General features: G+C 37.5%; 1 protein-coding gene across 1 annotated transcript in view; it reads right to left on the bottom strand.

The window, feature by feature from the left end:
- Positions 1–5,830: 5,830 nt before the first annotated feature.
- The window catches only part of SULT2A1 (sulfotransferase family 2A member 1), a 32,089-nt gene continuing 22,542 nt past the window's right edge, over positions 5,831–15,377 (bottom strand). Inside the window, exon 6 of the mRNA XM_069103295.1 lies at positions 5,831–6,971. Coding sequence (XP_068959396.1) covers positions 6,853–6,971 — 119 coding nt within the window. The 3' untranslated portion in view covers positions 5,831–6,852. The remainder of the gene's footprint in view (positions 6,972–15,377) is intronic.

Genomic DNA, 15,377 nt, shown 5'->3' with positions numbered 1-15,377 from the left:
GCTTTGAAAAACCCAGATGTTGAAACCCAGATGTTGACTGGGTATGGATGTAATGGTTGGACAGTTTGGAAATCTGTCTGTTTGATCTGTTTCTGTCTTGATAATTCTGCCTGCATACTTTGAAGTTCGGGGTGCTAACCTTTTTCCCCTGAACAAGGTAAACGATATATGTCTGACTGATTAAAGTAAGCTTGTTAACCCATTTTGAGTTGCTTTCCTTTATCAAAGCAGATCCAAGAACCTGTGGTGGCAGCAAACCCTGAGGACTCTTGGGGTGCTTGCTGCTACACTGGGGAAACTGAGATTTTCAAAGAGGGAGACAGAAACCCAAGTGAACAGAGGCGGGATGGGGTATTTCAGTTCCACCACTGTTAAATAGATGGAAAGATGGAGACTGAGAGCTGGCCTTTGCCCAAGTTCATATAGTTGGGTGTCTAGGATTCAAACCCAGGTCTTCTGACCCTTACCCCAAAACTCTTTTCACTGATTTCACTAGTTTTGAGGAAGAGGGACAAATATTGATGTCAGTGGGGAAAATATGAGGAGGGATAGGATTGGGGGAGGTACAGCACTTGTGGAAATAATTTCAGATCTAGAGTATGGCAAAAGACCGGCTACCATAGAGCTTCAGACTGAAATTATTCTGGAGAGAGGATTGCTGGCCATTTGAGTGTGCCAATTCCACTGCCCCCATGGGGCAAATGTATGTGACGGAGGCTTCAAGGGGGGCAGATGGGAGATATGAGTGGATGGGGGGATTGGGAGGGAAATGCTCTGAGAAATACATTTATCCACTTCCTTGTTGCATTTCAGACTTGACCAGAAACAGTCAGACCGAGTCAGGTAGAATCCAGGAAAAAAAAATAAGTAAGGAGTAAACCATAGACTTGCTACTTGGGAAGAGAAAGAAACTTTGTCCATCCATTCTTCTCCATTTTCTCTCCCTATAAGGATCTCTGATAACGTCACTTATATGGGCACCTTGAGCATTTCCCCTACGCCATTAGCTGGCTACCTCCCCCACCCAAAACTGACATCAGCTCTACTCCTACCTTTGGCAATGCTCAGTTTCTTATGCCTCTCCCTAATCTTGCACTGAATGTTATCCCAATACAAATGGTACCTGATACACTTATCTCAATGGCTAATGAAGTCTTTACCTTAAATATCAAAGGTATTTTATTTCTGGGGCAACTAGGAGGTACAGTGCATTTGCAATGAGGAAGGCACATTTTCATGAGTTCAATTCCAGTCTCAGACACTTAGTAGCTATGTGGCAATGGACAAGTCATTTAACTGAGTTTGTCTCAGTTTCCCAATTTGTAAAGTGAACTGGAGGAGGAAATGGCAAACTACTTTATTATCTCTGCCAATGGAATAAATGAAGAGTTGGCTATAATTGAAATGACTGAACAATAATGCTTACTTTGAATAGTTGTCCTTCACCTACAGCTCTCCTATTAAGAATAGTAAACCTAGCAAACCCAAAATATTAGTACTAATCTTACCTCCATTCCAATTTCTTCCTTTGCTTCTCGACTTTTAAGTTTAACCTGCACTGTTAACATTTTCTTCATCACTTTGTTAAGTGTAAAAAAACCACAATAGAACAATAAATGAATGGAATAGTCAATAGAACAATAAATCAAGGCCTGATCTGTCTACTACAAGCTGAGTATAGAAGAGTCCTGGATGGGAGTGAGTGAAATTGGGTAGGAAAAGTTTTTTGAGCAGAGAGAAAATTTTGCAGCATTCAGAGCTGGGAAGGAACTTGGAGATGATCTTGTCCACCTGGCCCTTATTTTATGTGTGAAGTAGAAGTCTAGAGGAGGGACATGATGTGTTCAATGATATACATATAGGAAAAGGCAGATCTAGTCTTCTGACACCAAATGCAGTAATCACTCTGCTCTACAAAACTCCACTCCAAATTAGGCTGAATTTGGAGGGGGGAAGGTGGTTATTATCCCTTCCCCCATCACCACCTCTTTAACCTACTTTGGCTGTCCCAGAGATATAGGGAGAAATTCTCCCAGGGGCAAAATATGCCAATCCACTAGCCCAATTCTCTGCACCCCCTGGGCACTCTTGAGTATGTCCTGTGCAGACATCAAATCAATTCAGCTTTTCTCCACCTCTGGATGCAAAGGTTGGGGCTAAAATAAGGAGTAATTGATGGGATAGGTTGTCTGTGTGCAGAAGAAAAGACACAGAAAAGAGTCAGGATATCCTGGCTTTAACTTGATTGTAGACATCTCCTATCAACTCTTAATATTCCCCTTAAGTAGCAGTTTAAGGTATAATTAGGTCATTTGTCCCAACACTGTTATTTCTACAGAAGTTAAATAATTTGCCCACAATTACACCTGATAAATACCCAATGGTGAGATTCTTGGGTCTCCTGACTCAAGTGTCATCAAATGACTCTTATTACTTGAGTTTTCTCTCTGGTTCTGACTTCCTTCCTTTATGTCAGCCTCATTTTCTTCATCTATAAGAGGAGATGGTGGGACTTGATCCCTTTCAAGTTTTCCATACTTCCTCTCCTCCAGTAAAGCTTTCAGTGCCTGTCAGGCTCTTCCTGAGTGTGTGTTTATTTAAGGCTGGGCTAACATGGCAGTCTGAAACAGAAAGGGTCTAGAACTTCAGAGTAATGGATAATTGAGGACCAGTTGCCATTGTCTCCTGACCTGCAACCCTCCCTTACCTCCATTATAGCCATTGTTGATTCTTTCTTGAGTCAAGGTCCTCAAACCATGTGCCTTTCCATTCATTCATGAGAATGGAACCTGTGAGCATCACACAACAGGGAATAAGGACTATTCCTGGTGCTTGGTGGAATCCATTTTCAATGGGTCACGGTACCTGCCTCAAGGAGATTTTTGTCTACCTAGCTGTCCAGAGGGTGTGCTTGCTCGGTGTCAGTAGTCTGTGTCTTCACATACCCTTGGATCATTTTAGTTTTCATTTTCCTTCATGAAAGAGCCGTACAAACACTTCTCCACAGATGGGAATGGACTCAAAAGGACTTGGGGGGCTGTGACCCACAAATATAATCTGAAGGGTCTATGGAAAATATGCTCACCCAATAGGGAGGGGGAGTGACTGGTAGATGAAAAGGAAAATGTGGGAGAGATGGGAAGAAGGAAGAAAGTGAATTTGAATGATTGTCTTTTCCTTTTAGTCTTACCTGTTTTCTAAAATGCTCCATGGTTAGGTGGAGTACATACTAGATGGAGGAGGCAGGAAGAACCAGGTTAAATCCTGCCTCAGACACATATTAGCTGGGTCACCTTGAAAAAATCACGTAATTTCCTTGCACCCCATTTTCGCTTGTAAAATAAGGGAGTTGGACTCAGGATAGACATTGTGGAATCAATGAATGCCAATGTCTCTTTCAGATGAAATCTTCAATCCTCTAAAATGAGAAGATTGGATTGCTTGGTTCTGTTTCTAAGGTTCTTTGGTTCTAAGTCTCTGGGCCTTAGTTTCTTCTTCTGTAACATGGAGTTGGATAATAAGACTACAATAGTTCTTTCTATATGCCAGTCTTATGACCCATGATCCTCTCATCCCAACGATACCTATGAAGTAGCATAACCTCAGACACTGGGAGGAAAGGAAAGATTTGGTTTCAGACTTGGCTGAGGTGACCTATGTGGACCCAGAGTAAAACTATGACCTCCACTCTCTTCTCCCTCCACGGACTTGGAAGTGAAGACCCTTCTGTCTGTGTTGGTTTGTGTTTGCTACTTTGTCAGACAGAAACATTCTGTCTGTTGAATTGTGCTACATTGTGAGACAGAAGCATTTTGTCTATTGATTGTGTTACTTTGTCAGAAGGAAAGATTCCATGTATTAAATCGTGTTATTTTGACAGACAGAAGCACGCCATCTATTGACTTGTGTTGATTTCACAGGTAGAAGTGAATTGAGATGATGGTGCTGGCAGTATGTGTTGTTGTGACTATGTTAAGTTTTGTCTTCCCAAGAACAGAGACTTTTGAGGGTTTGAGGTGGACTGGTCACCACGAGCTTCAGTATGGAATGGGAGCTGGACATGGAGTTGAGAGCGGCCTACCTATGAATCCAAGGAATGGATGTGTGAACTCCGGCAACAGCTGGGGATACGGAAAAGGAACCATGAAATTTGTGAGCCAGCCTTGAGCCAAGATGAAAGGACCTTTCCTTGGCTACTTGGTGCTGACTGACAAGATCATGATTTACTGTGACCTAGGGGTGGGAGAACTTTGTACTTTGTACCCCTTAAGGATGATTGGAAGCTAGTCTCCAGTTGAGAAGAAAGAAGACTTTATAACTGTGGAGATTAAGATAAGTGACCTAGGGGTGGGAGACCTTTGTACTTTGTATCCTGGATGATCTTTTGTTTAAAACTAAGTGGCTACTTTAGTAGTAAGTTGTGTTGTTATAAGGCTGTGAATGCTGAATTTTGCTTTATGTGACTATTTTGCTTTAGTTTATTGCTAAATAAATAGAGAGTTCACTATTCTATGTGATCAGAACATTAAATCTATTCACAGCAGCAATCCTCTGGAAAACTACTTGTGCTTGGTTTGACATCAATCTCTATTCTCACTCTCATCCCTTCCCAATCACCTTTTGGCTCTTCTCCTATATTTTCCTTTCTTTTTGAGTATTCCTGCTCTAAACATTCTCCTCTCCATACTTTCCTTATTCTATGTATTCTCATCTACTCTTTCTCCTCTCTCCTGTCTCTACCCACTGATATTATAATCCTTTTCTTTTAAGAATCCTCAGGCATGCCCCCATTGCTTTCCACCCTCTATCTTCTACCTCTCATTCTATTCCTACTCTCTCCATCCATCTCATATTCTCCCCACTTATCCCATAACCCTCCCTCTCCCTCAGATCCTTTTTATTCTTACTATCCTGCCCCATTTCTCTAATGATCACACTTTTCTCATCTCAGCCAGTAATCCCAATTTCCCTTACTCTCCTTACTTTCTACCATGTGTCCTGTCTGACCAATCCCCTTTTCCTGCTAAACACCCAGCTCAGAGCCTTCATACATTGCTCACCTTTAACTATAAAGCGGAGAACATAAAGGGTTAGTGGCAGATAATATAATCACATCATTCAGTTGAGAAACTGGGCATTTTTGCAAGGAGAAATGGATTGTTGGGTCAGAGGATCATTATTATATCCTTCCAAGATTTGAAGGGCTATTATGGGGAATAGTGGTTAGCTGAGATGACTTTATTAAAGGCTTCTTCCTGTTTCAATAGCATATGATTTTCTAGGTCTGACAGCCTAGAATGGGCATACAGGAGAATCTCATATATAGAACTAAGTATGAAGTAATTTGAAAAATAATCTCCTTTTTTGAAGGGCATACATGTGCTATTAGGTGGTACAATGGAGAGATCCCCTTTGCCTGGAGTCAGGAAACCTGGGTTAAAATCTGGCTGCCAACACTTACCAACTACATGACCCCAGGCAAGTCACTCAACCCTATTTACCTCATTGTCCCCATCTGAAAAATGAGCTAGAAAAAAATAGAAAACCACTCTAGTATATTTGCATAGAAAACCCCAGATGGGGAGTGAATGTTAGTCACATCTTAAATGACTGAAGAACAACCACAACAACTTACATGGTCATCAGGTCTCAATTACCCAGAGCACAGGTGAGGGAAAGACATGAAAATTATCAAGACCTGTGGTATAGAGCTCCAAAACCTAGTTCTAGTTCAGTTATGGTCCTCTCTCATCTCACCAGTTATACTTTTGATAAGGGACAAGTTGTGTAGGGGTGGGAATCTCCAAAAATGTCAAAGACTCAGGCTGACTCCAAGAGAGATAGAAAGACTTTATTGTGGTTTGAAGGTTTTATGCTCTGGTGAATTATGTTCCTTAAAAGAAATAGCAACTTCAGTAAGCAAGACAGACAATTTCATAGAGGTTATAATGCTGATTATATAATCAAAATTTATGTAGACTATAGGAATACATTTAATACTGAGAGGAGAGAAGGGTTTTGTGAAGGTATTAAGTATTGGGGGAGGGATCCCAGGTTCTGTAGTGCTGTCCATGCAATTAACCAACAATGCATACAAAAGAAATTGTGGAAGCATGTATGTATGGTAATGATAATATCATATATTCCTCCACATTATAAGTTCACTCTAGGTTGGTTCTTTACTATTACTGCTCAGGTGCTATCTTAGAGTGAGCCCTTTCTATGATTTTGTGGTCAAGCATCATGCTCTATATCCTGATCATGGTACTTTCTGATTGGCTAGCTATTGTGGTTCTGTCTGGTCAAGAAGGATGATGTGGTTGAGGTTGAGTGTATGGAAACACCTGCTTCTATGGAAAATTATGTGAATTGGATTCAGGGACAGAGGGCCACTAGAGGATTGACTCTGGGGGAAATAGCTAGCAAGGGGCAGTGGCCAGGTATTCAGTGATGTCTATGATTCAGTTTGGGGGCCTGTGATGTAGTTAAAGCCAGATTGAGTTGTCAAATCAGGACATGCCTGCTGTGCACTGGGGTCTATAGGGAAGTTAAAATATTGGGGTTGGGGGCAGCTCTGTTGGGATTCCATTATTTGGAAGCACACTACGTTTTGGGTGAGGATAGGACCAGGGAAATAGAAAGAAGATCATTGTCTCTGACTCAGGTCTGGGAATTATTGGAAAACAAGCTAAGCAGGAGCCTTAATTTTGGTCTCATGATTGAAGTAGTCAAGTATCTCTTAGACATGGTTTCTTGGAATCAGTTAATCTAGGGTTTAGAAACAGGATTAGATAAAGTTGCCCAGCTAACCATCACATGTAGAATCAAAGATAACATCAAGTTGTCAGCCCCTCAAGAGTGCTCCCAGGGGAACAGCCTTTGGTCTATCCCTGCCATCCTCTGCTGGAAAAGTTTGTCAAAGGCTTCACTTTGAGCTATGGTGAAGTGGTTTTTCCAGTCTCCAGCTATTCCTGCCAGACATAGAGAGAAGAAGTTAGGTGATGGTTTGGGAAAGGGTAATTCCACTCCTAGAGGGGCCCATCTCCCATCATGCTGATCTCTAACTTGTCTCTGGGCCCAGATAGCTCCAGAGGAGATAGTGAGGCTGGTGACTTTGCACAGCCCTCCCTCACTTACATCCAATTCACTTTCAAGTCATTGTATCACCTTCCTGTGGTCATGGTCCTATTCAAGGACAAAGGACAAACACCAACATCCACTCCCAGAGATCCTTATCTCTTTCCTTATTAAAGGAAAGAACCAATGGGTAGAAACTTGGGGTATTGACCTTTATTATGGAGGCCATTTCTAAGGGGCTAATTAGCATTTTCTTTGGTAATTCCCTTGATAGATTGATTTAATCTCCACAATGGAAATGAAGAGCCTCTGGGATTTATCCCTCTTTCCTAAAACAAGTGGAGGAGATTTTGTTTGGAGGGTCAGGAGGAATGGCAACATGCCCCATATGTCTTGTAAGAATTCTTGGAACATCTCAAAAACAATTTTAAAAATCACATAAGACAGAGGAAAAATTGGGTAAAAAAATAAGAGTTATGCAAAAAAAATTAATGAAAGTAATTCAAAAGTTTGGTGAAAGAGGAAAAATACACTGAAGACAAGTCCTGAAAAAGCAGAATTGGCCAATTGGTAAAAGATAAAGCAATTCAGTGAAGAAAAGAATTCCTAAAAATGAAAATTGAGCAAATGGAATCTAATGTCTCCACGAGATTTCAAAAAACAAACAAAAAGTCAAAAGAATGAAAAAGTTATAAAAACATGGAATCTCTCATTGGAGAAACAGCTGGTCTAGAAAATGGGTTGAGGAGAGAAAAGTGTGTTATTGGATTACCTGAAAGCCACGAAGAAAAAAAAGTCTAGATATCACATTTCAAGAAATCATGAAGGAAAACATCCCTGATAATCATAGAACCAGAGGGTAAAACATAAATGGAAAAAATCCATCATTCACTTCCTGAAAGAGATCCAAAATTGTAAACTCCTAGTAAATGTTATAACCAAATTCTTGAATTTCCCCTCAAGGAGAAAATACTACAAGCAGCAAGAAAGAAATGACTAAATATAATCAAGCCACTGTCAGCATCACAACAAATTTAGTGGCTCCCACATAAAGGGATTAGCTAGGTGCCTCAGTTGATAGATTACTTGAGTCAGAAAGAATTATCTCTGTGCAACCAAATATGGCCTCAGAGGCTTACTGGCTGTGATTCCATGGGCAAGTTACTTAACCCTGTTTGCCTCAGTTTTGTCATCTGTAAAATGAGCTGGAGAAGGAAATGTCAAATTACTCCAGAAGAAAAATTACCAAGAAAACTTCACATGGGGTCACAAAGAGTCAGATATGACTGAAAGTACTGGACAATAACTACAGCAACCAGAGGACTTGGAATATGATATGCCAGAAGGCAAAGGATCTAATATTACAACCAAGATTCAAGTACCCAGAAAATCTAAGTATAATCATTTGGAGGGGAAAAGGAACATTTAAGGAAACTGAGGACTTTCAAACATTCATTAGGAAAAGATCAGATCTGAATAGAAAATTTGTCTAACATGAAATATGAGACTTGAGAGAAGTATAAAGTGGTAAACAGAAAAGAGAAATCAGAAGAGATATTATAAGGTTAAACTGTTTAGACTCCCACATGTGAAGAATTTTAAAGAAATTTATCATTATTAAGGCAGTTGGGAGTATACAGAGACAGATGACATGGGTATGAGCTGATTATGATGGTAAGATTAAAAAAAATAAAACTAAGGATTAAAAAGAGGAATGCACTGGGAAAAGAGAGAAGGAAGGGGAAAAAGAGGGAAAATTATGTTGCAAAAAAGTGTAAAAGGATGAACTTTTTCTGTGTAGGGATAAATGGGTGAGTGGTGGACAATGATTCAATATTACTGTCATCAGAATTGACTCAAAGAGGGAATAACATATGCACTCATTTGGATATGGAAATCTAGCTTATCCTACTAGCAAGTAGAAAGGAAAGTGGATAATAGAAAGCAAGATTAATACCTGTGTTTCCCCGATAATAAGACCTATCCCAAAAATAAGCCCTCCCCTTACTGTGTAAGATTCCTCTAAAATAAGCCCTCCCCTGAAAATAAGCCCTATTGAGATTGCTACTGTAGTGAAGGTGATCCCCTGTGCTACACGCTACATTACGGTACCCTCTGTATGCACCGTTCCCCCCCCCAGTGAAACGCACGCCGCGCTCCGAGCTGCATCCAATCAGAGCTGCAGCAGTGAGTGCGTCATCCTGTTCTTTATTGAATTCATTATTGAATAAAGGTACATTTTTTTGTTCACATTTACCTGTTTATTAAAATTGCTGTCAATGTTCATTAAAATAAGCCCTCCCCTGAAAATAAACCCTCTGGTGTTTTTCTGTCCAAAAAAATAATAAGACAGTGTCTTATTATCAGGGAAACATGGTAGGATAGAGAGTGGAGTCTGGCAGTCAGTATCAGAAGCTTAAATACTTTTGAGGAGGGATAGCATAAGAAGGGAAAGAGAAAGAGGCAGAAAGAAAGAGATGAATGAACAGGGAAAAATAGAAGGGAGGGAAATACACAGTATTCTTCCTTGTGATTGTGATGGTATGAATTCATCCCCAAAAATGTAGTGGATAGCAGAATGGATTAATAAAAGCAGAATTCAATGTTATCTTATTTAGACAAAACACACTTGAAACTAATAGGGCTGGAGCAAAGCCTATTAGGTTTTCAACTGCAGTTTAAAAAGCAGTATGAGTAGCAGATATGATCTCAAAGTAAAAACAAAAATATGCCTAATTAAAAGAAATAAGCAGGGAAATGTTTGTTGTTGCTAATTAGTTGTTTCATTCAACTGTCCAACACTTTGTGACCCCATTTGAGGTTTTTCTGGCAAAGATACTGGAATGGTATGCTATTTCCTTTTCCAACTGATTTTACAGATGGGGAAACTGAGACAGACAGGGCTAAATGTCATGCCAAAGTTCACAGTGACAGTAAGTGAGGCCAGATTTGAACTCTTGAAGATGATTCTTCTTGTTTCCAAGTCCAATCTTCTATACCCTGCAACACCTAGCTGTCCTAAAAGGGAAACTACATTTTGCTAAAAGGTGCCATAGACAGTCAACACTAAAAATATATAATCCAAATGGCATAGCATTCAAATTCTCAAGGAGAAGTTAATTGAGTTAGAGGACAAAAGAATAAAACCATACTAGTGGGTGACTTCAACTTTCTCCTCTAAGAACTAGATAAATTTAAACAGGAAATGAACAATAATGAAATTCAGGAGATGAATGAAATTTTAGAAAAGTTAGATATGATAGACCTCTGGAGAAACTTGAATGGAAATAGAAATAAATACACATTTCTCTCAGCTGTACATGATACCATGACATTATGCAACCATGCATTAGGGCATAGAAACCTCACAACCAAATAATAAAAAACAGAAATATTAAACACATCCTTTTGAAATCATACTACAATAAAAATTACATTCAATAAATGGCCATAGAAAGATAGATAAAAAATTAATTGGAAACTAAATAATTTAATTCTAAAGGATGATGTGGGGAGGGGGGCAGTTAGGTGTCACAGTGAAAAGAGCACCAACCCTAGAGTCAGGAGGACCGGAGTTCAAATCCAACTTTAGAGACTTAACACTTACTAGCTGTGTGACCTTGGGCAAGTCATTTATCTCCATTTGCCCTGCCTCCCCCAGCCCCAGCCAAAAAGACAAAAAAAAAAGGATTAATGGGTCAAAGAAAATATCATAAAGTCAATAAATTATTTCATCAATGATATCAATGAGAAAATGTACAAAAATTAATGGAATACAGAAAAAGAAAGGAGTACTTAATGGCAAATTTATATTTCTAAAGTCTTACAGCAATAAGATAAAGAGCAAAAAAGTGAATTGGGTGCACAAATAAAATAACTAGAAAAAATAAATGTAAAATTCCCAATTTTATGCCAAAATTGAAATCCTGAAAATCAAAGGGGAGATTAACATAATTGAAAATCACCTGTTAATCTAATAAATAAAACTACACACTGATTTTCTGGAAAAAAATAGATGAATCATTTGTGAATTTTATTACAAAAGAGATAAAGAAAAACAAATTATTAGTATCAAAAATAGAAAGTGTGAATGCACAATGAATGAAGATGAAATTAAGAGAATTATTAGGAGGTATATTGCCCAAGTAAAGGCCAATAAACCAAACAACTCAATTGAAAGGGATGAATATTTACTAAAATATAAATTGCCCAGATTAATGGAAGAGGAAAACAAGTACTTAAAGAAACCCGTCTTATTTACTTATTTTTAAATTAATTATTTCTTTTTAGAATTCACCATTCATTTCCACAAGATTTTGGGTTCCAAATTTTCTCCCCATCTCTCACCTTCACCCCACCCTAAGATGACACTCATTCTGATTACCTCTTCACCCGGTCTACCCTGCCTTCTATCACTCCCCCCCCCTTATCCCTTATCCCCTTACTTTCATTAAATTAATTTTAGTTTTCAACATTCACTTCCATAAGTTTATAATTTTCTCCCCCTCCCTCTTCAAGAAGGCTTGCAATCTGATACGGGCTCTACACCTACATTACTATTTAAACACATTTAAATACTAGTCATGTTGCATAGAAGAATTATAATGCATAGGAAAAACCATGAGAATGAAAAATAAACAAAATAAAACAAAGAGAAAATAGTTGGCTTCATTCTGCTTTCCAACTCCATAGTTCTTTCTCTGGATGTGGCTGACATTTTCAGTCATGTGTACTTTGGAATTATTTTAGGTCCTTGGATTGCTAAATTGGACTGAGGATATCAAAACTAGTCCTTGCACATGCAGGTTGCTACCATGTATAATGTTCTCCTGGTTGTGCTCCCCTCACTCAGCATTAGTTCATATAAGTCTTCCCAGGTTTCTCTGAAGTTCACCTCTTCATCATTTCTTCTAGCACAATTGTATTCCATCACATTCATAGGTCACGACTTGTTTAGTCATTCCACAATTGATGGGCATCCCCTCTATTTCTAGTTCTTGGCCACCACAAAAAGAGCTACAATACATATTTTTGTCCATGTGGGTCTTTTCCCCATTTGTTTGATCTGTATGGGATACAGCCCTAGAAGTGTATACCTATTGCTAGGTCAAAGGGTATGCATGCTTTTAAAGTCATTTGGGCATAGTTCTAAATTGCTTTCCAGATTGGTTGGATCATCTCACAGCCTCAGCAACAATGAATTAGTATTCCAACTTTCCCACATCTTTTCCAACATTTATCATTTTCTCTTTTTTGCCATGTTAGCCAATCTGATAGGTGTGACATGATACTTCAGAGCTGTTTTGATTTCCATCTCCCTAATCAATACTGATTTAGAGCATTTTTTCAAATGACTATAGATAGCTTTGATTTCTTTCTCTGAAAACATCTTGTTCATATCCTTTGACCATTTATCAATTGGGGAATGGCTTGTATCCTTGCAGATTTGACTCAGTTCTCCATGTATTTCAGAATTGAGGCCTTTATCAGAGACACTGGTTGCAAAAATTCTTTCCCAGTTTTCTGTTTCCCTCCTAATCTTGTTTACTTTGGCTTTGTGCAAAAACTTTTCAATTTAATGTAATCAAAGTTATCCATTTTGCATTTCATAATGTTCTCTATCTCTTGTGCAGTCATAAGTTCCTCTATTCTCCATAAATCTGATAAATACACTATTCCCTGCTCACCTAATTTATTTATTTATTGTGTCAGCATTTACACCTAGATAATGTAGCCATTTAGACTTTATTCTGGTATTTGATGTCAGACACTGGTCTATGCTTAGTTTTTACCATGCTATTTATTTTCCAGGTTTCCCTGTAGTTTTTTGTCAAACAGTGAGTTCTTATCCCAAAAGGTGGGGAATTTGGGGTTATAAGACAGTAGATTGCTATAATCTTTGGCTACTAAGTGTTGTCTACCTAACCTAATTCACTTGTCTATCCCTCTGTTTCTCAGCCAGTAGCATGTAGTTTTGATGATTGCTGCTTTATAATACAATTTAAGTTCTGTCATGACTAGGCCACCTTCCCAAGCATTTCTTTTTAAGTTCTTTGATATTCTGGACCTTTTGTTCTTCCAGATGAATTTTGGTATTATTTTTTTCTAACTCTAAAAAATAACTTTTGGTAGTTTGATTGGTATGGCACTGAATGAGTAAATTAGTTTAGGTAGAATTGTCATTTTTAATGTATTACCTACCCATGAGCAACTGATGCTTTTCCAGTTATTTAGATTTGACCTTATCTGTGTAAAAAGTGTTTTGTAATTGTGTTCATATAGTCCCTGAGGTTTTTCTGGCAGGTAGACTCCCAAATATTTTATAAAGTCTACAGTAACTTTAAATAGAATTCTCTTTCTATATCTTGTACTGTTGAGCTTTGTTACTAATGTATAAAAATGCAGGTAGTTTATGTGGATTTATTTTATATTCTGTAACTTTGCTAAAGATTATTATTTCAAGTGGCTTTTTACTTGATTCTCTAGGATTCTCTATGTATATCATCATATGATCTTCAAAGAGTGATTACTTAGTTTCTTCTTTGTCTATTCTAATTCCTTAATTTATTTTTCTTCTCTTATTGGTAAAGCTGATGTTTCTATTGTCATAATAAATAACAGTGGTGATAATAGACATCCTTATTTCATGCCCAATCATATTGGAAATGCATCTAGTTATCCCCACTGGATATAATGTTTACTGGTAGTTTTAGGTAGATGCTACTTATCATTATAAGGAAAGCTCCATTTATTTCTATGCTCTCCAGGGATGTCAATAGAAAAGGGTACTGTACTTCATCAAAAGCTTTATCTACATCTGTTGAGAAAATCATACAGTCTCTGTTAGTTTTGTTGTTGATATGAAAAATTATTCTGATAGTTTTCCTAATATTGAACCAGCCCTGCCTTCCTCATATAAATCCTAACTTTTCAAAGTGTACTATTCTTGTGATAAGTTGCTGTAATTTTTCTACTAATATTTTATTTAAAATATCTGCATCTATATTCATTGGAGAAATTTATCTATAATAAGAAACCTATTTTAGGAAAAAAGCAATTGAACAAGCCATCATTGTGCTCCTTAAAGAAAAAAAATAATATCAAGGAACTGATGGATTCACAAGTGAATTCTGCCAAACATTTAATGAGCAAAAATTCCAATATTATATAAACTATTCACAAAGATAGGAAAAGAAGATCAGTGAAGTTCCTTTTTTTTTTGACACACAATATGGTGCAGATACTGAAACCAGGAAGAGCAAAAACAGAGAAAAACTACAGTCCAATTTAACTAATGGATATTGATGTAAAAATTTTAAATAAAATACTAGCAAGGAGATTACAGAAATAAATCTCAAAGATCTTACAGCATAACTAGATAGAACATAAAACAGGAATTTAGAGCTGGTTCAATATTAGGAAAATTATAAACGCAATTGACCATATTAATACCTAAATCCAAAAGAAATCATATGATTATATCAATTCAGGCAGAAAACTTTTGATAAATTACAGCACTCATTCCTAGTAAAAACACTAAAAAGTAAGGAATAAATTCAGATTTCCTTAAAACACGAGGTACTTTCTATTTAAAAACATCAGCAGGTTTCATTGGTGATGGGCATAAACTAGAAATCTTCCCAATAAGAACAGGGGTAAAAGAAGAATTCCCATTATCACTGCTATTATTCATACTAGTATACTATAGGTACTAGTAATAGTAGTTATAGTAGTAATAGAAGAAAAATGCAAGGAATTAGAATAGGTAATAGAGAAACAAATCTCAACCTCCCCCCCCTTGGAGATGATATGATGATATATTTAGGGGCTCATCTAAAAAATACTTAAAAGAATAAACAACTTTAGTAAAGTTGCAGGATATGAAACAAACCTACATAAATCATCAGCATTTCTACATATTGAGAAGGAAGAGATGTCAGGAGAAATTCCATTTAATATAACTGTGGACAAAATTAAAAAAAAAAAAAACCTGGGCAGTCTAGCTGTCACAACCAACTGAGAAACTATTTGAACATAACAACAAAATACTTTTCGTACCAAGTCAGTACTAACAATTGGAGAAACATTAATTGTTCATGGTTAGACTGAGCCAATATAATAAAAGTGAGAATTTTCCTAAATTAATTTATTTATTCTTTACCAGTTGAATCAAAGTACAAAAAATTATGGAACTAGAAAAAATAAAAACAAAATTTATCTGGAAGAAAAATAGGTCAAGAATACAAAGGCAATCTGAAAAAAAAATGTGAAGGAATGCAACCCAGCCACATGTAAGGGTT

This window comes from Petaurus breviceps, unplaced genomic scaffold, assembly GCF_028583685.1.
Source record: "Petaurus breviceps papuanus isolate PSGF00001 unplaced genomic scaffold, PetGlider_PUasm1.0 577, whole genome shotgun sequence".
In the NCBI taxonomy this organism is placed as follows: domain Eukaryota; kingdom Metazoa; phylum Chordata; class Mammalia; order Diprotodontia; family Petauridae; genus Petaurus; species Petaurus breviceps.
The sequence above is the reverse complement of the archived record's forward strand: the minus strand, read 5'-3'. Positions and strand labels throughout refer to the sequence as shown.